The 23,517-nt window shown below is 43.1% G+C and overlaps 1 protein-coding gene and 1 non-coding gene across 2 annotated transcripts in view; both read right to left on the reverse strand.

The window, feature by feature from the left end:
- Nucleotides 1-23,517, reverse strand: part of LOC124593974 (follistatin-related protein 5-like) — a 503,257-nt gene that overhangs the window by 42,793 nt on the left and 436,947 nt on the right. The window contains exons 9-10 of the mRNA XM_047132326.1: nucleotides 16,645-16,929; nucleotides 5,953-6,050 (exon numbers count right to left, since the gene is read on the reverse strand). Coding sequence (XP_046988282.1) covers nucleotides 5,953-6,050; nucleotides 16,645-16,929 — 383 coding nt within the window. The remainder of the gene's footprint in view (nucleotides 1-5,952; nucleotides 6,051-16,644; nucleotides 16,930-23,517) is intronic.
- Trnat-ugu lies at nucleotides 16,180-16,253 on the reverse strand. The gene has a single exon. It is a non-coding gene; the product is annotated as a tRNA-Thr (tRNA).

Below are 23,517 nucleotides of genomic sequence, written 5' to 3' on the forward strand. Positions count from 1 at the left end.
CTGTAGAGATTTCGTAGTGTACACAGCATTCTTTTAGTTTAACAGCATGGGAACTACTTACCAGCAGGATCTCTATGAGAATACTGTGAACTGCAAAATCAAATACTTTTGGCAGATCACCGAAAATATGAGTTGGCTGTATTCTCTCATTTAAGTTTTGGCATTGGTACCAAACATGACATTTGTCAGGACAATGAGAAAATATTGTATCTCTGTTTGTACATAAATGATTTATATCCAAAAAGTTGAGACGGTATTCTGATACCACAGAATTATGCTGCGCACCGCAAAAAATAATGAAAAAAAATGTTTCATTTCGAATGTTCTAGGTACCATACCAGGAAACAGATGCCAATAAGAAACCTTTTACAAGCTGCTGCTTGCAAAAAAGAAAACAACAACCAGCACTTTTAATAATGCAGTGTATTTACACAAATAGCGTCGCTACTGGTATCTCACACACAGGTTCTTCTTCAGAAGACTGTTCACGTTTGAATTACGTTTGTTCGTGTTTATATTAGTTGAGTGTTGTTTTGGTAGAAGAAATATATAAACGTCAACAGCAATTTGAAGATGAACTTACCGGATAAAAATCGGTAACGGCGCTATTTGTGCAAATGAGCAGCATTATTAACATCGCTAATTGCTGTTTTTTCTTTGCAAGATCAGCCGCGGCCTCAAAAATATCATTTTTCGAATAAATAACAGGGAGACAGGCTATGTTCCAAGTGCCCTTAACAATGCGGCACTACGTCATTTTCGTGATAATACAGAAATGCAACATTACATTTTAGCTAGTAGAACTTCAGACAACGAAAATAACTTTTCATATCTTTTAAATTTTGGAATTCCAGTGTGAAACACAGATTGGCACAAAGACCATGCGCCATCTACTTACGCATGTTTCCATGGTTTGCACCTGGATCATGTTTAGGGACATGCGACAAGTACCGACAACACAACAGCACTGAAAACACGTTTGGTGTAAAAAATGCACTTCTAACGTTTTTCATTTCCACTTTTCAAATGGTTTGCCATCATACACAGATCAAAAATGTTTTGACTCACTTCGGTTCCGAGAGTTCCGGAACCTGTACAGAAAATTGGAACAGAGAGCAATATAAACATCATTTACGCCCTTTTTATTGTTCTTGAAAATCACACATTGCATGTTGTACCACCATACAGCGAGACCTTCAGAGGTGGTGGTCCAGATTTCTGTACACACCGGTACCTCTAATACCAGTAGCACGTCCTCTTACAGTGATACATGCCTGTATTCGTCGTGGCATACTATCCACAAGTTCATCAAAGTACTGTTGGTCCAGATTGTCCCACTCCTCAACGGCGATTTGGCGTGGATCCCTCAGAGTGGTTGGTGGATCACGTCATCCATAAATAGCTCTTTTCAATTTATCCCAGTCATGTTCGATAGGGTTCATGTCCAGAGAACATGCTGGCCACTCTAGTCGAGCGATGTCGTTATCCTAAAGGAAGTCATTCACAAGACGTGGACTATGGGGGCGCGAATTGTCGTCCATGAAGACGAATGCCTCGCCAGTATGCTGCCGCTGTGGTTGACTATCGGTTGGAGGATGGCATTCATGTATCGTACAGCCGTTACGGCTTCTTCCATGACCGCCAGCGGCGTACGTCGGCCCCACATAATGCCACCCCAAAACAGCAGGGAACCTCCATCTTGCTGCACTCGCTGGACATTGTGTCTAAGGCGTTCAGCATGACCGGATTGCCTCCAAACACGTCTCCGACGATTGTCTGTTTGAAGGCATATGCGACACTGATCGGTGAAAAGAACGTGATGCCAGCCCTGAGCGGTCCATTCGACATGTTGCTGAGCCCATCTGTACAGCACTGCATTATGTCGTGGCTGCAAAGATGGACCTCGCCATGGACTTCGGGAATGAAGTTGTGCATCATGAAACCTATTGCACACAGTTTGAGTCGTAACACGACGTTCTGTGGCTGCACGAAAAGCATTATTCAACACGATGGCGTTGCTGTCAGGGCTCCTCCTATCCATAATCCGTAGGCAGCGGTCATCCACTGCAGTAGTAGCCCTTAGGCGGCCTGAGCGAGGCATATCATCGAGAGTTCCTGTCTCTCTGTATCTCCTCCATGTCCGAACAACATCGCTTTGCTTCACTCCGAGACGCCTGGACACTTCCCTTATTTAGAGTCCTTCCTGGCACAAAGTAACAACGTGGACGCGATCTAACCCCTGTATTGACCGACTAAGCATGGTTGAACTACACACAACACGAGCCTGTGTACCTCCTTCCTGGTTGAATGACTGGAACTGATCGGCAGTTGGACCCTCTCCATCTAATAGGCGCTGCCCATGCATGGTTGTTTACTTCTTTGGGCGGGGTTAGTGACATCTCGTAACAGTCAGAGGGACTGTGTCTATGATACAGTGTCCACAAACAACGTCTATCTTCAGGAGTTTTGGGAACCGGTGTGATGCAAAACTTTTTTTATGTGTGTGTATCCAAGAAGCAGAAATAGTTCTCTGTGCTGACGATGCAAGTATTATAAACAAGCGTATCGAATAAACATATACGCTTGAAAATATGAACAGAGTTTTCTTGAAGATTAATATATAGTTCTCTGCAAATATATTGTCAAGCAGTTACGTAAAACACAATATATGCATCTCTGCATATATGCATCTCCCGAGGAGATCGACACCTCATTTGGATAACAGTGCAGGACAGATCTGTGTCCTCCTCGGCTCTGGCAGAACAGTGTAACACATCGTGCTCTATCATGGGTGACAATCCGTCGCCGTTTATTATGGCATGGTTACATGCACCTCTTCCACTTCTCCACTTACCTTTGGGGAATGTGCAGAAATATGCTTGACGGCAATCGTGTACGGAGCGATGTCACTGTGGACAGTATTTTTGGACGAATCCAGGTTCTGTTTGTTTGAAAATGATGGCTGCAATTTGGTTCGCCGCAGACAGAGGTAACGGCATCACCTTGGCTGCATTCACACAAGGCGTACAACCCCAAGTCAAGCCCTTATGGTGTGGGCTGCTTTTGGGTACAACCACAGATCACAGTTGGTGCATGTCCAGGGCACTGTGGCCAGTGGTACCTTACGGGAATTACATCCTGCGACCCGTAGCTATACCCTTTCTGTACAAGATGCCGGGCGCCATTTTTCAGCAAGACGATGCACGACCACTTGTTTCTGCACGAAAACGTGCCTTCTTGGTGTCACAGGATGTCAGCCTTTTCCCTGGCCCGCCAGATCAGCGGCTTGTCGCCAATCGAAAACGCGTGGGGTATGGTGAAACGATGAGGGTAGCGCTGTGACCCAATGTCAAACACGACAGATGACCTTTTGACCCAGCTGAAGGCAGCATGGATGGTTACACCACAGGACGCCATTCGTACCTTATACACAACGATGCCTACTAGGCAACAAGTCACATGCTGATCCGAAGTGACTGAAATACTAATCATTTCTGCAGAACATACTAACATACATGTCCTGTGAGTAATAAAGAAACGATCTCTAGTCGTTCGAGCTCTTGTATTTTTAGTGAACATCAATGTATTTATAGTGTTTGGTGTTACCAATCAAATCTTGTAAGAGGAAAGTATATAACCTGCGTCGTACAGCTTAAGCCTTGTGGTTAAGAGATTTATCTCTGCCGAACATTCTGGTCGTGCATTGTTAACTGTGGCGGGTCTTACGTAGCGGGATAGAGTTCCCTGATACTGATATTTTTTTAAAGGGGGAAGAAAAGTCTGCAGTGCCAAATACTGAATTTGTTTTCGCACTCATTGAATTCTAAGGTTAGCTTCGACGATGAATTTTTTTCTCGCTGGAGGTACGGAGGAAGTGCCCAGTCCTAGCATTTCATTTTTGTTATTTTTTAAATTCTAAAATTCAGACCGTTTCTATTTAGTTTCATGGTTGTTTAAATGCTGAGTCAGCCCAGTGGGGCAAGTTTGTAATGTTCTTGTGAAACGTTATGGAAAATTGTATTTGACTTATTTGCGCCCGTTACTCTTCTCCCAAACCTGTCTCCTTTGCTAAAATCTATACAGTCTGTGGTATAAATGATAATACCATTTGGTCGTAATTTAAATTAGAGCTGTCCAGTTTTGAGCTTGTTTATAAATAGTTATAATTTGATAAAAGACCCTGTTTCATTTTATAACTCATTCTAGTATCCAAATTATTGCACCCTCTGTTTAACGCATTTGTTGCTGATCTCAGAGATTAATTCTCTTAGTGAATGTAGTGTTTTTTAAATGATAATAAGTTTTGAAAAATGGCGAATGATGTGTATTTAAAACCTTGGCACAGTTCTTTTACGTGTTCGATTTTGGTTAAGCCGTACTCTGAAAGCTGACATTTCATGAGTAGCCTATAACTACAATGTGAATAATGACTCATAACTGTAGTCAGTCAACTCTTACAAACACCTGGGAGTCACATTTTATGAGAATGTGATATGGAATCATTACATAGGCTCATTTGTTGGTAAATAAGGTGGCAGACTTTGGTGAATTATTAGGATACTGGGAACACGCAATCAGTCTACAAAGGAGGTTGTTTACCAAGAACTCAAGGAACATATCTAAGAATATTGCTCAGTTGTGTCAAACCCATACCGGATAGGACTAATTGGGGACACTGAATCTATACAACGAAGAGCAGCTTGAATGGTCACATGTTTGGATTGCAGTGGGTGAGGGGGCATACAAAATCCTTCACGTCCGTAGGATGTTCATCAGATTGTTCTAGTACTACTGGGTTGCGATAGCGACTACACTGTGTGGCCAAAGGGAGAGAACGTCTGTGTTTTGCTGTAGTCGAACGAACGGCCGCCATCTATGGATAATAGGTTACAACATCATTCATAATTCAGAGACGGTGTGGTGGGATGAACTTGCTGACAGATCCTACACTCAAGCGTCGTGGTGTTGTTAGTCAGACTGGTTACCTACTATATGAATCACGTCATTTATGTGAAACAAATATGTGTTTACCAAGTGTCTCGCTTAACAACTATCAAATGAAAATCATTTTACCACCAGGGATTGTTTTATATTAATTCATGTACGTAGCAGTGGCACACTTGGGATTCTGAAATGGTTAATGAGTTGCCTGTATCTGCTAAATTTCACCTATGACAGAATTTTAGAAGAAGAGAAAGGTAACTGTGGTACATAAAACCTTCTTACTATTTTATTAGCCACGATATTATTTACGCCTGATCGATTAACAGGAACTGTTAGTAATGTAACTCTTTTCTGTATCGAAAGCAAAGTATTTTTATAAACTTGTGTCCGATTGCAATTCATCATGCACCAGCATCAGATCAAAGAAGAGGGAAGCAACAGGAAACAGGAGAGCTCCGATGAGAATATTTCTTTCATTCTTTCATAAATATTACTCGTTTTCTCACTGCGCTTTCCCTGTTTCTTATTTTTTCTCCGTTATTTTGATATGGTGATGATGATGCATAAGGCATTGAAACTGGTCTTATGTTTGCGATAGAGACGGACTATTTTTATATTATTAACAGTATGCGATCGCTAGGTCCCAGAGAGGATGTCACCATTTCAGTAGCAACTATTTTCTAGATCTTCGACGAGACGTTTTGCATTCCCATTCACTATGGTACAGCGTAAACTAAATTAATGACTTACATTGTTTTTTCCTTCTTTTAAAAAAGTAAATGTCAATGTAATTGTAAAAATCGTAAAAGTTCTTGAGAAAACTTGTGCAAATATGGTTATTTTATAACGAAATGTCAAAATACCGAAGTTTAAATAGTCGCTGTAGTAATCAGTCTGATGGTTCACACAAGAATCCTAAGTTAGACTGTACAGCGTTAGGGAAAGATAAAATAACATCAGAATAATACAAACAGAAGAGCAAGAAGAAAATATGTCTCTTTAGCGTACCTTCGGGAACGGTTCACCGACGACGTGACAGAACATTGAAGCGTCTTCGCCCGGCCTTCTGGATTGTATCCGTGGTGTGACCTTTACTTCAGGTATAGCTGAAACAAATGCAAACAATATTCGATGTAGTTTATATGTTTGGAGTGTTGTCACAAACAATCAGGAGCTGTAGGATCTTTGCTTGCATTTGTTTTCCACGTACTATCTTAAGAAGTAGCATGCTACCAGAAATCTACTACAGTGGTATCTAGCCTGATACTATAGTAGTAAATTACGTAGTGATCAAGGTTTAGCCGGGGCCAGAAGAGTTCAGTGTGTTCATAGACCTACCTTTGCCATATAGAAGGGTAAGGAATTTTATATCGATAGACACAAAGTCTAAGCAATGGCTAAGCAGGGATGGCTAGAGGACAAATGTAAGGATGTAGAGGCCTATCTCACTAGGGGTAAGATAGATACCGCCTACAGGAAAATTAAAGAGACCTTTGGAGATAAGAGAACGACTTGTATGAATATCAAGAGCTCAGATGGAAGCCCAGTTCTAAGCAAAGAAGGGAAAGCAGAAAGGTGGAAGGAGTATATAGAGGGTCTATACAAGGGCGATGTACTTGAGGACAATATTATGGAAATGGAAGAGGATGTAGATGAAGATGAAATGGGAGATATGATACTGCGCGAAGAGTTTGACAGAGCACTGAAAGACCTGAGTCGAAAGAAGGCCACCGGAGTAGACAATATTCCATTGGAACTACTGACGGCCGTGGGAGAGCCAGTCCTGACAAAACTCTACCATCTGGTGAGCAAGATGTATGAAACAGGCGAAATACCCTCAGACTTCAAGAAGAATATAATAATTCCAATCCGAAAGAAAGCAGGTGTTGACAGATGTGAAAATTACCGAACTATCAGCTTAATAAGTCACAGCTGCAAAATACTAACACGAATTCTTTACAGACGAATGGAAAAACTAGTAGAAGCCAACCTCGGGGAAGATCAGTTTGGATTCCGTAGAAACACTGGAACACGTGAGGCAATACTGACCTTACGACTTATCTTAGAAGAAAGATTAAGGAAAGGCAAACCTACGTTTCTAGCATTTGTAGACTTAGAGAAAGCTTTTGACAATGTTGACTGGAATACTCTCTTTCAAATTCTAAAGGTGGCAGGGGTAAATTACAGGGAGCGAAAGGCTATTTACAATTTGTACAGAAACCAGATGGCAGTTATAAGAGTCGAGGGACATGAAAGGGAAGCAGTGGTTGGGAAGGGAGTAAGACAGGGTTGTAGCCTCTCCCCGATGTTGTTCAATCTGTATATTGAGCAAGCAGTAAAGGAAACAAAAGAAAAATTCGGAGTAGGTATTAAAATTCATGGAGAAGAAATAAAAACTTTGAGGTTCGCCGATGACATTGTAATTCTGTCAGAGACAGCAAAGGACTTGGAAGAGCAGTTGAATGGAATGGACAGTGTCTTGAAAGGAGGATATAAGATGAACATCAGCAAAAGCAAAACAAGGATAATGGAATGTAGTCTAATTAAGTCGGGTGATGCTGAGGGAATTAGATTAGGAAATGAGGCACTTACAGTAGTAAAGGAGTTTTGCTATTTGGGGAGCAAAATAACTGATGATGGTCGAAGTAGAGAGGATATAAAATGTAGGCTGGCAATGGCAAGGAAAGCGTTTCTGAAGAAGAGAGATTTGTTAACATCCAGTATTGATTTAAGTGTCAGGAAGTCATTTCTGAAAGTATTCGTATGGAGTGTAGCCATGTATGGAAGTGAAACATGGACGATAAATAGTTTGGACAAGAAGAGAATAGAAGCTTTCGAAATGTGGTGCTACAGAAGAATGCTGAAGATTAGATGGGTAGATCACATAACTAATGAGGAAGTATTGAATAGGATTGGGGAGAAGAGAAATTTGTGGCACAACTTGACCAGAAGAAGGGATCGGTTGGTAGGACATGTTCTGAGGCATCAAGGGATCACCAATTTAGTATTGGAGGGCAGCGTGGAGGGTAAAAATCGTAGAGGGAGACCAAGAGATGAATACACTAAGCAGATTCAGAAGGATGTAGGTTGCAGTAGGTACTGGGAGATGAAAAAGCTTGCACAGGATAGAGTAGCATGGAGAGCTGCATCAAACCAGTCTCAGGACTGAAGACCACAACAACAACAGACACAAAGTTTGGCTTAAATCGCTGCAAACATCAGAATATCTTGTGGACAAAATTTCATGTACTGCTAAATTCGCCCTTGTTTCTCAAAGGTAGAAGTAGAATAAATATATGCTTCTTTATTTATTTTTGGCAGGGACGATTTTCTCAACGAGGGATGCTGTCCCAGAAATAAACTTATACAGTTCCATTCTTCCTGCTACGACCGCGATTTTCGGTAAGTTTCCCTTTGTTGTAAGGCGTATTCCGGCTCTGTTAAGCTTCTCCCATTTACTTCCAGATTGGATCTCCCATTTGCTCCATCATCAGCCTGTCAAATAACTGGCCTAATAGAACCGCGACTCTTTAATGGGCTGGATCTCGAGCAGAACGCTCTGTTCTTGAGAATGAAAAAGACATCCACTATCTGCATTCTTAGAGTCTCCAACGAAACTACATCTACATCTACATACGAAGTCCTCAAGCCAGTCTACAGTGCCTGGCAGAGGTCGCATGGTATCGATCTTATCTATTTCCTTTTCTTTTCTATTCGTATACTGAGCGAGGGAAAACTGACTGCCTGCATGCCTCTGTATGAGCTAAAATCTCTCTTATTTTCAAAAGCTGTACACGAGATTTACGCTGGTGGCAGTATAAGAATCAGAGAGTGTTTTTGGAATACAATTCTCTGAATGTACTTAGTAGGGTTTCGTGAGAACTACATCGCCTTTCTTCCACGGACTGCCATTGCAGCTCCTGAGCATTACCGTTACCCTTTCGTACGGACTATGTCGGCCTGTTATGGCCCTAATGACGTGTCCTTGAACTCGCTGGATTCCCGGTGTCATGATTTCTTCATACAGATTCCAAACTCTAGAACAACAGAGTTGATCTACTACCGTTTTATATGCGATTTGCTTTACAGATGTGACGCACGTTCCCGGAAATCCTGAAACACATCTAAATCTTCCATACTCCTTCCTAATACTGATTTTACGTGACCGATCCACTTCACATCTGTTCTTAGTATCAATTTTGTGCGTATACAATGTGACAGGCTCAGAATCTTCCTCACAAATTTTGTAATCTGATACCGCTGGGATCTGTCTATATGTTATGGTGATTATCGTATATTTATCCAGGTTTAAAGGAAGTTGCCATTTATCACACCATGTTTAAATTTTGTTCACGTCTTTCTACAATTTCTTACGAATTTCCAATGCCAGCACTTCTCTGCTCACACCTTCATAGTCAGAAAACAATCTTATAGTGCTGCTGATCCTATCTAATAGGTCGTTTAAGTATATCGAAAAACCTCCTTGGGTCGCATTCGATCTTACTCTCGTTTTTGTGAAACAGTCGCCGTCCAGTATAAAGTGCTGGATATAAAATTTATCTGTGTTGATCACCAAATCGAGACAAATTTTATATTGAAAATTAAGATGGCGCGCTCAGCACACTTGACGGTATTAGTTCTTATTATGTACTTGATTCTGTTAGTCAAATGTTCAACAAACCTCTTACATATTTAATAAGACACACCGTATGATGGTACCTCGGTTAGTAGTCGACGGTTCTATACAGTCTTTCTGGTATCGCTTTAGACTTAAATAAGCAGTTTGACGACTGTTCCACCTACAACAACAGGACACATGCTGTTCAAAAGGTCACAAAAGGGCATCAGGTCGCGAGAATCTCTCACTGTCGCTCATGCATTATCCGTGGCCTCGTGTATGTGCGTCCATAAGAGAACAGTAAGTATAGTTGCTTTGAATGGCCCGTTCTCCATCGTGTAGGAAATACACGGGATGGCACTGGACGCACCGTGCCCACGTCTTAGGCCCGGAGCCTATACGTGACAGCTCTGGAAGAGCCGTCGTTTCTTTCTTGAGACACTCGGCAAACGGCAGCCGCTGGGATGAACTGCTCATCTCCACCATGAGACATTACGCTCGTGACCACCATTAAAACGTCGGCCATTTAGCACCTGCCTCTTTTTTTCTACCTCATGAAGACGGGTTTACGCTGACGATGTGCAGTGCTGAGTGCTCAGTTTATCGCACGAGTGGGAGAACCACAGTACCCTCAGCAGGACAAACTGGGACATTCTCGAGTGGAAGTACACTCCCCCAAGTATATCGGACAGTGATTACAATACAGCTGACACTATCTAGACCATAGTTGCCTCTGTTCAAGAATTAACGCCGTCGTATGGGAAAATGACTAATTTACAGAAGTTGAAGAAAGTGGACTCGGTTATTTACTCATTTATACATTTATCTCACTTGTCAAGGTTAGTGCCTTCTACCTCTCTCTTATGTCTAATCAGACTTCTTTAGTAAGTTGACATTACAAGAAATGCAACACATGATCAGTAAATAATAGTATAATAATAATATTACCAATAACGATGATAAAAATAATAATGATAATGATGATAATAGATAGATAGACGGATAGACATAATAATAATTATACGCTAATTTCAGAGACTTAGTTCTAATTATCAGTGTGTTAATTTTTGTCAAATGTGAGCCAAAACGTTTGGCAGCAGTGTAGAAGGCATCCATAAGTTGACTGACCCGTAGAAGAACTGTGGATTAAGGTTAGCACGTCAGATGGAGGCCATAAGACAGAAATAGATAGGATGGCTTCGGCGGTATCGCTGTAGATGGTTAGGTGAAAGTGGGGGAGGTACAATAGAGAGATTGCTTGTACTATGATCACTGCTAGAAGGTTAGTGGGAGTGATTGTCATGTGCCACAGATTGCTCCAGGACAGATGAAGAAGTATTTAGGAAAACGGAAAAGTTGAAAGGCGGCGATCCCAGCGTGGTGTCCTTATTAGTGTCCGCTGCCTGAGGCTTTAACGGACACGCACGCAAACTATAACTGCACTAGACACAGGTCTGTCAGTACACAAGGATATTCTGTAAGCCGAAAAAGTTTCGAGACTGGATTAACAAAAAGTAGAGAGAAATTAACATGGTACCTTCAATACTTCAAGCGCTCTACATAGCTTCCACCACTTCAATACAATGCAGAAAATATTCATACTATGATTTGAAACTATCAGAAAAACCTTCTTTGGATTGTTGTTCACAGCGCGCTTCACATTGACTTCAATGTCCGTTATGTCATCAAATGTTGAACCTACCTTCATGAGAATTTCTGCACTTTGCCGTTTTGTGGTACGTTCGTACTGATAACACCAAGTCTCGTCACTTGTGATTATTGTTTCCACAAGATAACTGTCCGCGTTTTGCATTTCAAGTCGCGGCATTTGTCCACCTGCCGTTATTTTTGTTAGGAACTCAAGGTGTGGGTGACACACTTCCCTCTCCATCACAACGTTCTGGAGAATATCTCCACTTAAACCTACCCGCTCACAACTGACTAGCCGAATGCACACCTGTTGTTTACAATTTTTATTTAAAGCTGCCTTCGTAGTTACTGCGGTGACGTCACTTGTACTCCGTCCCAATCGGCCTTGAAGGCCCAACGGTACGGACCGACTGCTGTGACATCCTCAACACACAGGCGTCACTCGAAGCGGATATAAAGGGGCGAGGTGTGGTTAACAGACAGATCTCCCGGCCGTTGTCAGTTTTCGAGACCGGAGCCGCTACTTCTCAGTCAAGTAGCTTCCCAATTGGCCTCACAAGTGCTGAGTGCTGAGGGCTATTAGCGCTCGGCAGACCCGGATGGTCACCCATCCAAGTGCCACCCGTCCCACATCGCCTCGGTGATCTGAGGCGGAGCGGTGTTACCATTGCGGCAAGCCGTTGGCGATCTCGCTTGTACGCCAGGAATAAAATCAGTCTCGTAACTTTTCGTATCGCTGGAGTATGTAGCGCGTTTAACTGAAAAGGTTGCAGCATTGCAGAATGGTTCAGAAGTTGTCTAATCATCAGAAAAGCAAGAAATAATAATGTTAACAGGTGAGATGGACGGAAGAAGACAGAAACAGATAGCATGGCTTGGATAGTGTGGTTGAAAGTGGTAAGGAGAGAGTCGCGAAGGCGCAGTAGTCAGGTGGTTTGTGCTATGATCACTACCCGAATCGTGCTGTGAGTTTCTGTCATGTACCAGACATTGCAGAAGGAGAAATGAAGGGATATTTAGGAAAACGGAAGGGTTGAAAGGTGCCGGTGTCGGCGTACCATTGTTAGCTGTGTTTACTATGAAAGGCTTTAATGAGCACTTTTTCACGCAAAAGAAAACGGCTCTGTGAATCCACAACCATAGAGTCACGGATCTACTATAATAACTTTTTAAAGAGCCCACAAGGTGTGATATCTAGATGTGGTGGAGGGACTAGAAATATATATCGCCAAAAGAAAGGAACCACACAAGATTCTGAATGATTCTGAATGAATGAAATAGGTTTTCGCTGCATCGCTTACTCGAACACCATGGATGAAGTTCTGTGGTAAATCTGGCATGCTCGATGTCTCCCTCATGCCGTAGCCATGAAAGCAAAATGCTGTCATGTAAACTGACAATAGGTGAGTGGATGCCAGTAAGACCAGCTATCTGTAGCATACATTCAGTGGACACCACAAGCCTATGCTCGATGTTCAACATACTGCCTGTGTGTACACTTGCTTTTGTCTTCCTGTACACTTGCATATCTTTGCATTTATTACGTAAACATTCATATGTACTAATTGAATATTTTATGTATTTGTAATTTTCTTCATTATTTGATCTGTGATATTACTTTAAAAATTATGACAGGTGAAGAAGGTAGTGTGCACTTATGTGAGGGAGCTGGTATATTGTCACATGGCTGACACGATAACATTCCTCATTGTTTCAGCTGTACAATTTCCGTAGTTTGCTATAGGTTTCTCGCCTTGTTGAGAAACTGTACTTCACAGTACTAGGAATAAATTACTTAATGATATTTTGTGTCGTTGGTGCCATTGTCTTTGTCTGTTTTAATGTTACATTACTATCACCTTTGTACCAACACTTCATTTTTTAATTTTTTATTCATGTTTTTAATCAGAAAATGATGTGTGTAGCGGGTCGATACTGGTTATTTGTATAAAAAAAGTATCGGTTGATCTAGGCAATGTTTTTTCCCTATATTAACAGCGCTTACTGTTCTCCAAAGACGTCATTTCTTCAGTTATGAAACATGCTATTACTCGTATAAGCACGTCAGACAAAATACTAGTCTCTCCCAAGAGATGCCGCTCTGATACCATGTAACACCACCTCCATCCTAGGTAATGGCCTCAATTCGGTGACGAAGGGAGAGTACGAGTTTATTAGGTATTACATATCACACTGAAGGCTTTCATTAATCATTAGATTCCGTGGACCTGCCAAACTGCATGCATGTTGATTGCTACGTATCACCCTCTGTTTCAAAAAGTCTCATGTATTTTCTATGGGAGTGAGATCGGGCCATATAGTGGGCCGGTCGAGGTACTATAGGATGCCTCAGTATTCATCAACCCAAGATGATAGACCCGCAGCCTTGCGAGCACGTCTGCTGCCATCCAAGGTGCATGAAGCATACTCATCATGAAGATGTAGAAAAGAACACTTGGTCACCGGTAATGCTTAAATAAGCAACCTGGTAGGTGATCACAGTAACCTGAATTATCAAGTGCAAGTCATGGTAAGAAAGCACCCCAAATACGTCATAGAATACCTACGTCCTGAACTACATCTTCCACACTCTGCCGGTTAAAAGTCTCATACTGTCTTCCATCACTTAAAAAGATGCAAAATCACATGTCAATTTTCTTTGTTTTGTTTTTTTTTCCCCACGGAAGGCGAGCTACTCTATTTGCCGCTGTCAGAAACGCACTTTTCTGAGGCATTAGCAGCCGATTGTCGGTTGCATATAGTACCCCTCGGAACGTTCGCTTGGAAAGTGGTTGAGATGGACATGTGCTCACTGACAAGAGCATTTCCTGTCTAGTCTGAAACCGTATGCCATTTACTTGATTCAATGACAAAGTGTCCGATCGCATGCATCAGACCGTTCGCCTTCATAACCTCACTCGCTCTCTGTGTCCCCAGCTAGCCTCCAAGTGGAAACGAGAATAGCTTGAGAGTCACTGTAGATGTGAGGGTAGTTGTGTGCTCCCAAGGAGTCAGAACCTGTATTGAGACTGCCACAGAGCTAGACGTGCTCGCCTGGAAAAAATCTCTCCTTTCAGTTTACTAATATTATGATGACGATTGAGCCGTCAAGATCAAGACCGCTCTCCAACGCTTTCTACGCCTCGTGGCTACGACATGTCGCTGCCTACATCAGTACGAAATGTGACGCTACTCGGGTGTCTTTAATCTGCTTGCTCAAAAGTGTGTATTTCAGCCTGTTGTTTAGTTGAGATGGATGAGGAAGGTAAGGTGGAAGTCGAGGAGGCTCAAATGGCGAGTTGTTTGTCCCATGATTATTACCTGAATTTTGGCGGATTTTCAGGTACCAAAGACAACAATGGAATGAGAGAATTGACCTTTACGATAACGGAATGGTGCTAATGTCGACGTACTTTGGCTTCGACACAGCATTTGCGTATGTCAATGTGTAAAGCGAAAATGCGAATAGAAGTACACTGAATTGACAAAAGGCATGGGATGGCGATACGCACATATAGAGATGGCGGTAGTACCGCGTACACAGGGTGCAAAAGTGCAGTGCACTGGTGCAGCTGTCATTTGTACTTATGTGATTCATGTGGAAAAGTTTCCGACTCGATTATGATCGCACGTCGGGAATGGTAGTTGGAGGTAAACGCATGGGAAATTCAGTTTCGGAAATCGTTAGAGAATTCTATGTTCTGAGATCCACAGTGACAACAGTGTGCCGATAATACCAAATTTCGTGTATTATCTCTCACTACGGACAACGAGGTGGCCGGTGGTCTTCCCTTAACGACCGAGAGCAGCGTAGCTTGCGTAAAGTTGCCATTCCTAACAGATAAGAGACACTGCCTGAAATAATGCAGAAATCAATGTGAGACGTACAACGAACGTATCGGTTACGAATGTGCGGCGAAATTTGGCATAAATGGGCTGTGGCAGCAGACAACCGACGCGAGTTCCTTTGGTAACAGCACGACATCGCCTGCAGCGCCTCTCCTGGGCTTGTGGCCACATCGGTTGGACCGCAGATGACTGGCCTGGTCAGGTGAATCCCGATTTCAGTTGGTAAGAGCTGGTGGTAGGGTTCGACGAAGCCACGGATGCAAGACATCGTGCAAGTTGATGGTTTACATGGGTTGGACTGGATCCTCTGGTACAACTGAACCGATCATTGACCGGAAATGGTTACGTTACGCTACTTGGAGACCATTTTCAGCCATTTATGGACTTCAGATTTCCAAAAAGCGATGCAATTTTTATGGATAACAATGTGCCATGTTACCGGGCCACAGTTGTTCACGATTGATGAAGAACATTCTGGACAATTCGAGCGAATGATCTGGCCATCCAGTTGGCCCGATCTGTAACCTATCGAACATTTCTGACATTTCTGAGATTTAATAGAGAGATCAGTTCTTGTACCGGCAACACTTTCGAAATTATGGGCGGAATGATAATTAAATGGACACCCTAGCTGCAACCAGGCGTTGATATACTTCGTTGGGGACATGTTGAAAATGTGTGCCCCGACCGGGACTTGAACTCGGGATCTCCTTCTTACATGGCAGACGCTGTATCCATCTGAGTCGCCGAAGGCACAGAGAATAGTGCGCCTGCAGGGACTTATCCCTTGCACACTCCCCGTGAGACCCACATTCCCAACATGTCCACATCACTCCATTCGTAGTGCGCCTAACAGATGTTTACCTAACATACTCATTACTCGTGGCAGATTAATCTACCAAGTCCCGTACGAGTTCGGGCATAGTGTGTGGGTTCGCACAAGGAGATCAATGGCCGGGAAGCCATATTTTAAGTATATATGACGGTAGTATCTGTTCCCGAAAGAACAGTTACCGTAGATGACCATGTAGCTTTGCTAGAATGAAATGATGATTAAATGGACACCCTAGCTGCAACCAGGCGTTGATATACTTCATTGGGGACATGTTGAAAATGTGTGCCCCGACCGGGACTCGAACACGGGATCTCCTGCTCACATGGCAGACGCTCTATCCATCTGAGCCACCGAGGCACTACGAATGTAATGATGTGGACATGTTGCGAATGTGCAAGGGATAAGTCCCTGCAAGCGCACTATTCTCTATGCTCTGTTCTTTCGGGGATACTACCGACATATATAATTATGGGCGGCTATGGTTCAATATTTTTGCAAGGGCTTCCAACGACTTGTTGAGTCCACGCCACTTTGATTTTCTGCACTAAACCTGGCAAAAGGAGCCGCGGCATCATATTTGGAGGTATCCCACGGACTTGTGTCACCTCGTGTATAGTGTTTTCCTGGCACTCGGTATGAGATGTGGGATGGTGTGGAGTTATTAGTAACATATGGAAAATGACTGTAAAGAAATGAGCTTTGCGTTAGACACGAAGCAACGCGCAAAACCGCAGCGCGTCAGACTCACTGTGCACGGTGAGGACGTGCGTCTGCACGACGTCCTTGTTGCGCTGCGCGTGGCAGGTGTAGTTTCCGGCGTGCACCAGCTGTATGCGCGTCAGGTAGAGCGAGCCGTCGCTGAAGACGCGCACGTCGGGCTCGCCCAGCTCGGACAGGTCGGCGCCGTAGCGCCGCCACACGATGGGCGGCGGCGGCGTGCCCGTCACGTCGCACTTGATGTCCACGTTGTCGCCCACGCGCGCCGACAGGTGGTTCACCTGCAGCGCCGTGTCCAGCGACACCACCGACACACCTGCCGACACACCCAGGCGCTCTTCAGCAACGCGCATCCCAGTACGCGGCAGTCGTCTCGAGGAACGAGGGAAGCGTACACACAGCGAGTCGGCGATTTTGCTCTGGTACGTCGCTGTAACAAATGCTGCTCCAGTAGGGTGCGCTTCTCAAGCGTTTTTAAGAAATTGTGCTTCAAAGTTTTACAACCCTGACGACAGTCCCCGCTGTCGATCTGCGCCGTTTGCACAATCGGACTAGAAGTCTGCACATACCGTGTTTAATCTTTCGTCAAAGGCAATCATATATATCTGGAAAGGAATAATAATAGTAATAATAACAACAATAATAATCTTCGTGAATTCATTCGCAGCTATGTAGAATCAAGATAAAATGTTAATTTTCTACAGATGCATTCACGTGCGTATCACAGTGAAGCAACACCCGGTTAAACATGTTTCAAATAACGCACACGAATGTATCGATAAATAACTCTTCATTTTATCACGATTCCTTATTATACCCCACCGCGGATGTAGGACAATGAGCATTCTTGTTACACTTGCGGAAAAACGTGTAACACCCTCCAGGACAAAGCCATTTGACTGACAAGCGAGGTGACAGGTACTTCATCGTCGTAAGAGCCCATAATAACATCCATTCTTACATTCAGACGATCCTAAAGGTACCGATTGGCAACCTGCGACAAATTCTGCCAAGCACTTTGCACGTTTTGTTGCAATTCGGCAGTGGGAACGAGTCAGTTCGCGCTTCACCAAGTCACATACGTGTTCAATTCGTGAGAGATCAGGTGACCTTGCTGCCCAGCGCTGTCGTTATGCACCACTGAGAAGACGTTGCGTCGTAGCACCAAATTTTCGATGTACCTTATCCTGTTGAAAAACCATATCACCTAACTGTCAAAGAAATGGTACACTAATGGCCATTAAAATTGCTACACCAAGAAGAAATGCAGATGATAAACGGGTATTCATTGGACAAAGATATTATACTAGAACTGACATGTGATTACATTTTCACGCAATTTGGCTGCATAGATCCTGAGAAATGAAGTACCCAGAACAACCACCTCTAGCCGTAATAACGGCCTTGATACGCCTGGGCATTGAGTCAAACAGAGCTTGGATGGCGTGTACAGGTACAATTGCCGTTGCAGTTTCAACACGATACCACACTTCATCAAGAGTAGTGACTGGCGTATTGTGACGAGCCAGTTGCTCGGCCACCATTGACCAGACGTTTTCAGTTGGTGAGAGACCTGGAGAATGCGCTGGCCAGGGCAGCAGTCGAACATTTTCTGTATCCAGAAAGACCCGTATAGGACCTGCATAATGCGGTCGTGCATTATCCTGCTGAAATGTAGGGTTTCGCAGGGATCGAATGAAGGGTAGAGCCGCGGTTCGTAACACATCTGAAATGTACCGTCCACTGTTCAAAGTGCCGTCAATGCGAACAAGAGGTAACCGAGACTTGTAACCAATGGTACCCCATAACATCACGCCGGGTGATACGACAGTATGGCGATGACGAATACACGCTTCCAATGTATAGTCAAACACGGATGCGACCATCGTGATGCTGTAAACAGAACCTGGATTCATGCGAAAAAATGACGTTTTGCCATTCGTGCGACCAGGTTCGTCGTTGAGTACACCATCGCAGGCACTCCTGTCTGTGATGCAGCATCAAGGGTAACCGCAGCCATGGTCTCCGAGCTGATAGTCCATGCTGCTGCAAACGTCGTCGAACTGTTCGTGCAGATGGTTGTTGTCTTGCAAACGTCCCCATCTGTTGACTCAGGGATCGAGACGTGGTTGCACGATTTGTTACAGCCATGTGGATAAGATGCCTGTCATCTCGACTGCTAGCGATACGAGGCTGTTGTTGTCCAGCACGGCGTTCCGTATTACCCTCCTGAACCCACCGATTCCATATTCTGCTAACAGTCATCGGATGTCCACCAACGCGAGCAACTATGTGGCGATATGATAAACCGCAATCGCGATAGGCTACAATCCGACCTTTATCGAAGTCGGAAACGTGATGGTACGCATTTCTCCTCCTTAAACGAGGCATCAAAATAACGTTTCACCAGGCAACGCCGGTCAACTGCTGTTTGTGTATGATAAATCGGTTGGAAACTCCCCTCATGTCAGCACGTTGTAAGTGTCACCATCGGAACCAACCTTGTGAATGCTTTGAAAAGTTAATCATTTGCATATCACAGCATCTTCTTCCTGTTGGTTACATTTCACGTCTGTAGCACGTCATCTTAATGGCCAGTAGTGTATTTACCAGCATCATGTTAGGCGAAATATAAAATCGTTGTCCTCAGGTGATTAAACAATGAACAATACTCTTTCATATCGTAATATAAATTTCGTCGTTGATCTGTTACATGTTATTCACGGCTTTATTGGCAGACGGTAACGATTTTATATTTCGCTTCACATGATAGTTATTATTATTCTGGATTTACAATGTGGGTACATTTTTCCAGCACCTATTCTAGATTACAGTAAGTCACTAATTATTGATCTCCACTCTTCTCTATTTGTCCATAAATCTTCAGGAATGTTGTTCTTCCTCATTGCTGACTGAACTCCCTGTATCCATGTATCAGGTGGTCGTTCCCTTTTTCTTCTTCCAATTGGTACCCAGTCGATTATGCATTTTGGTAGCCTTTCCTGTTCCATTCGTCTGATGTGTCCACACCATTTAAGTTGTTTGTGCTCGATGAAATCAATAATTGAATTTTTACATTTCATCTTGTCTCTGATTACTTCATTTCTTATTCTTTCTCGTCTTGATATTCTTGCTGAACGTCTCCAGAAATCCATTTCTGTGGCTAATAATTTTGATTTCAGTTGCCATTTTGTTGTCCACACTTCTGAACCATATGTAATAATGCTCCTAACTATTGTTTTAAAAATCCTTATTTTGTTATCAGTTGTTATGTGTTTGTCCCAGAGAATTCCATTCAATAAAGAGATTGTCGTCTTTCCAGAATTTATTCTTGATCTAATTTCTTTGTCCTGTTTCCCATCATTTGTAATTTTCACACCTAAATATTTATATTCCTCAGTAGCTGTTATTGTTCCCATCCCTTCTTCTAATATTAAGTCTCCCTTCACTCCACCAATTACCATGTACTTTGTTTTATTCATGTTTACATTTAGACCTGATTTTTTATATTCTTGAATCAATTTTCTGGTCATATACTCTATGTCCTCATAGTCTTGGGCTATAATCAGTTGGTCATCTGCAAATTGTAACGAGTATATTGTTCTATCATTTATTGGTATTTCCATAGCGTGACATTTTTTCTTCCAATTCTGTAATTCACATGAAAGTGTGAATACTTTTATGAACCTGATAATAGTAAGACGACTGAAATTGGTTGCATAAATATTTTACTAGCAGCTATGGATCACCATCCCCAGAAAATGTATTGTATTGTTGTTTCTAATGTTACCGTGAGTCACAACGCCTGCAACGTAGACTTACCTCAAACAAAACATGTTCCGCAGAGCGCCCGACTCTCCAGGCGAAGCGAGTCCGCCAGGAAATTCTAGCGGGCTGCTGGCAGAGGCTGCTAGCAAAGCGGAACTGTTTCGCGGCATGCATAACGACACACCAGGACAGAAGTCACGCTTCACAGCTTAACCACCAATGTGTGTTCGAGGGAGCGTTCCTGCGAGAGTTATAGCTAGAGCTCCAAGCAGAGCCACTCGGGCGTCACTGTCGCCGCTACCGCCCCAGTTTATGGCAGCTGGTCTGTCTGCAGAAGGACCTGACGCTCTGCGACACCGGATGACACTGCCACTGCAGTGCTTATGTCGGTTGTGAGACTGTATTGTACACAATTGGACTTAATCTTAGCTCAGGACTGTCACAGACTTATAGTACTGTACAGTGATCTCTCCAAGATAAGTGTTTGTGTGTCATTGGATAACTAAGTGCTTTTGGAGACAGAGCTGTAGTCATTTCAGTAGTTGTGATTATAGGAATGCTTGCCGGAAGTGAAGTTGGAGTAGCACCCCTGTTTACAGTGACATCAGTGGCAAGTTGATGTTTGTTGTCAACATACACATTGGCAACGAAATGCAATGAAAACAGTTTCTTTCGGAAGAAACATCATTCGATGTTTATGGTGCAAGACTTCCAGTCAGCCACTTTAGCTAGTTGCGCTGACGCCGCTCTAGACAGCTGGTGCTCATGTATGCTACGCAAAACGCTTGTAAAATTTTGAATCTCGGTTTCTTGAAAATGCATGAGAAGAGCATCGTACTAAGGCAGCATTCGTTCCATGTAAGAACGTACTGCAAACGTGGGAGAGATAAGCGAAATTACTGTCTCGTTGGGTGTACACTTCCCTTGTGAGTGTGCTCAGTATGCGTTCGACATAATAGGGGAGATACATAGCGTAAGTACATGTATGACAAACTTTCTTCACTATTATGCAGTGCGCTCGTAAAGCGCGCAGGATACACAACCAGAATCAGAAGTAGCTGACAGTCCGCTGTAGATTTTACAACTTTCTTGTACTGTCAAGTGTAAACACGTAAACGCTAAAGGACGTGGATTATATTGGTTTGAGTACTGCTTTCAAAGTACTCGTTCGCTGACGGACAAGTCACATGGACACTTGGAAGCTTGAGTTCCCATCCTTAATCACACGAGAGATTCCCCTTCAAGCTTAATTTTTTGGGCCAGTCCGTTGTACGAGTTGACCATTGTCGCTACGGATTGATGCCTTCATTCCAGAATTTCAAACAAAATGAAGAGTGTCTGGAGTGTTTTACAGACATAACAGGCCATCACCATGTTTGTGGAAATCAATTTTGAATTAGTATTTGGTCCTGCAGTTTAGGAAATCACTCATATGAAGGTCTCAGATACAAGTGAAAGTAAATGAATAGTTTTGATGATGGAATCATGTAATGAAATTCGAAGTCTTTCTAACTTCTGCTTATAATAAGGAATGGTGTCTCTGCGACTAAGCTGTATACAGAATCGACAATAACTCATATTTAGTTTGTTTCTTCCCAATTTAATGAAGTATCATGTTAAGATACTCGTTAAAGAAATGTTATATTGTAAGCATACTAAGCTTTTATAGCGTGCCGACGTTTAAAAGAATGATTTTTCGTTACATATCCACGTGAGGAAACCCATATTTGTCTTCTAACGAGACTCAAATGGTTCAAATGGCTCTGAGCACTATGCGACTTAACTTCTAAGGTCATCAGTCCCCTAGAACTTAGAACTACTTAAACCTAACTAACCTAAGGACATCACACATATCCATGCCCGAGGCAGGATTCGAACCTGCGACCGTAGCGGTCACGCGGTTCCAGACTGTAGCGCCTAGAATCGCACGGCCACCCCGGCCGGCTAACGAGACTCAATACATCCATTGTTACCATATTGGGCTAATGTCTACGTACTTTTGGTATGATGACGTATTTTATTGCAGTAGGTAGATGAGAAGCAGGCAGTGTAATACAACTTTCCAGAGTGTGCGCTTCTCGAATGAATCGTTCAGCAAGACTATTTTAAGCAATGAAAGTGGTTCATCTACAGGGTTTTAACAAAAACGTGAAAACATTACGAGAAATGGATTCTCGAGCATAAATGCAGCTGCTAGTGAAGCCTGCCGGTGGAGCTGTTGTATTTCACCACAGAATTCACCTGTGTAATATTCTCAACCCGTCCCAAGTGTCAGTGGTGGTCAGAACAGTGTTCTGTGTAGTTGTGAATGTGTTCTGTCGGAGCTAAGTGAATACGAGCGTGGGCAAATTTTTGGTGGCGTATAATGGGTGCTTCCGCAACGAAGGTAGCCGAAATTTTTCATGAGTTACTATACTGAAGATTTATACAGAGTACAGGGAAAGAGGAAAACATAATCTGCTAAGTTATAATGAGGACGAAAGTGTGTGACTGTCATCGAAGAGGACGGTGACAAAGAATAAGAGGACGACAGCTGTAAAAGTCACTGCAGAACTGAATGTTGCACTCCTGTCTCATGTCAGCACCAAAACAACACGAAAGGACCTCTAGAAGCAGGGAGTTTCAGGGTGAGCTGGAATTCCAAAACAATTCGTCAGGGATGTAAATGGCCATAACAGAAAAAAAGGTGCTGAAGCTATAAAAACCGCTACCATAGACAATGGAAGAAAGTAATTTATTCGGACAGGTCTTGCTTTACGCTGTTTCTAACTTTCTGGCGAGTTTACATGCCAAGACTGAAATATGGCGGAGGGTTCGGTGATAATGTTGGCTGTCATATCGTGCTATTCCATGGCCCCCATGGTTACTCTGCAAAGTTACATTATTTCCAAGGATTATCTGACCGTTTTGAATGATCAGACCAATCTCATGGTACGATGTTTGTTCTCTATCGATTATGTTGTGTTCCAAGACGCCAGGCTATTCACACAGCTCGCATCGTCACGGGTATGAGCTGCCGCATCTCCCCTTTCCACCACAGATGTCAGATCTCGATACTATCAGCTGTTCAACGGTGTGTGAAATCTTATGGGACTTAACTGCTAAGGTCATCAGTCCATAAGCTTACACACTACTT

Source organism: Schistocerca americana, chromosome 1, assembly GCF_021461395.2.
Source record: "Schistocerca americana isolate TAMUIC-IGC-003095 chromosome 1, iqSchAmer2.1, whole genome shotgun sequence".
Lineage (NCBI taxonomy): Eukaryota > Metazoa > Arthropoda > Insecta > Orthoptera > Acrididae > Schistocerca > Schistocerca americana.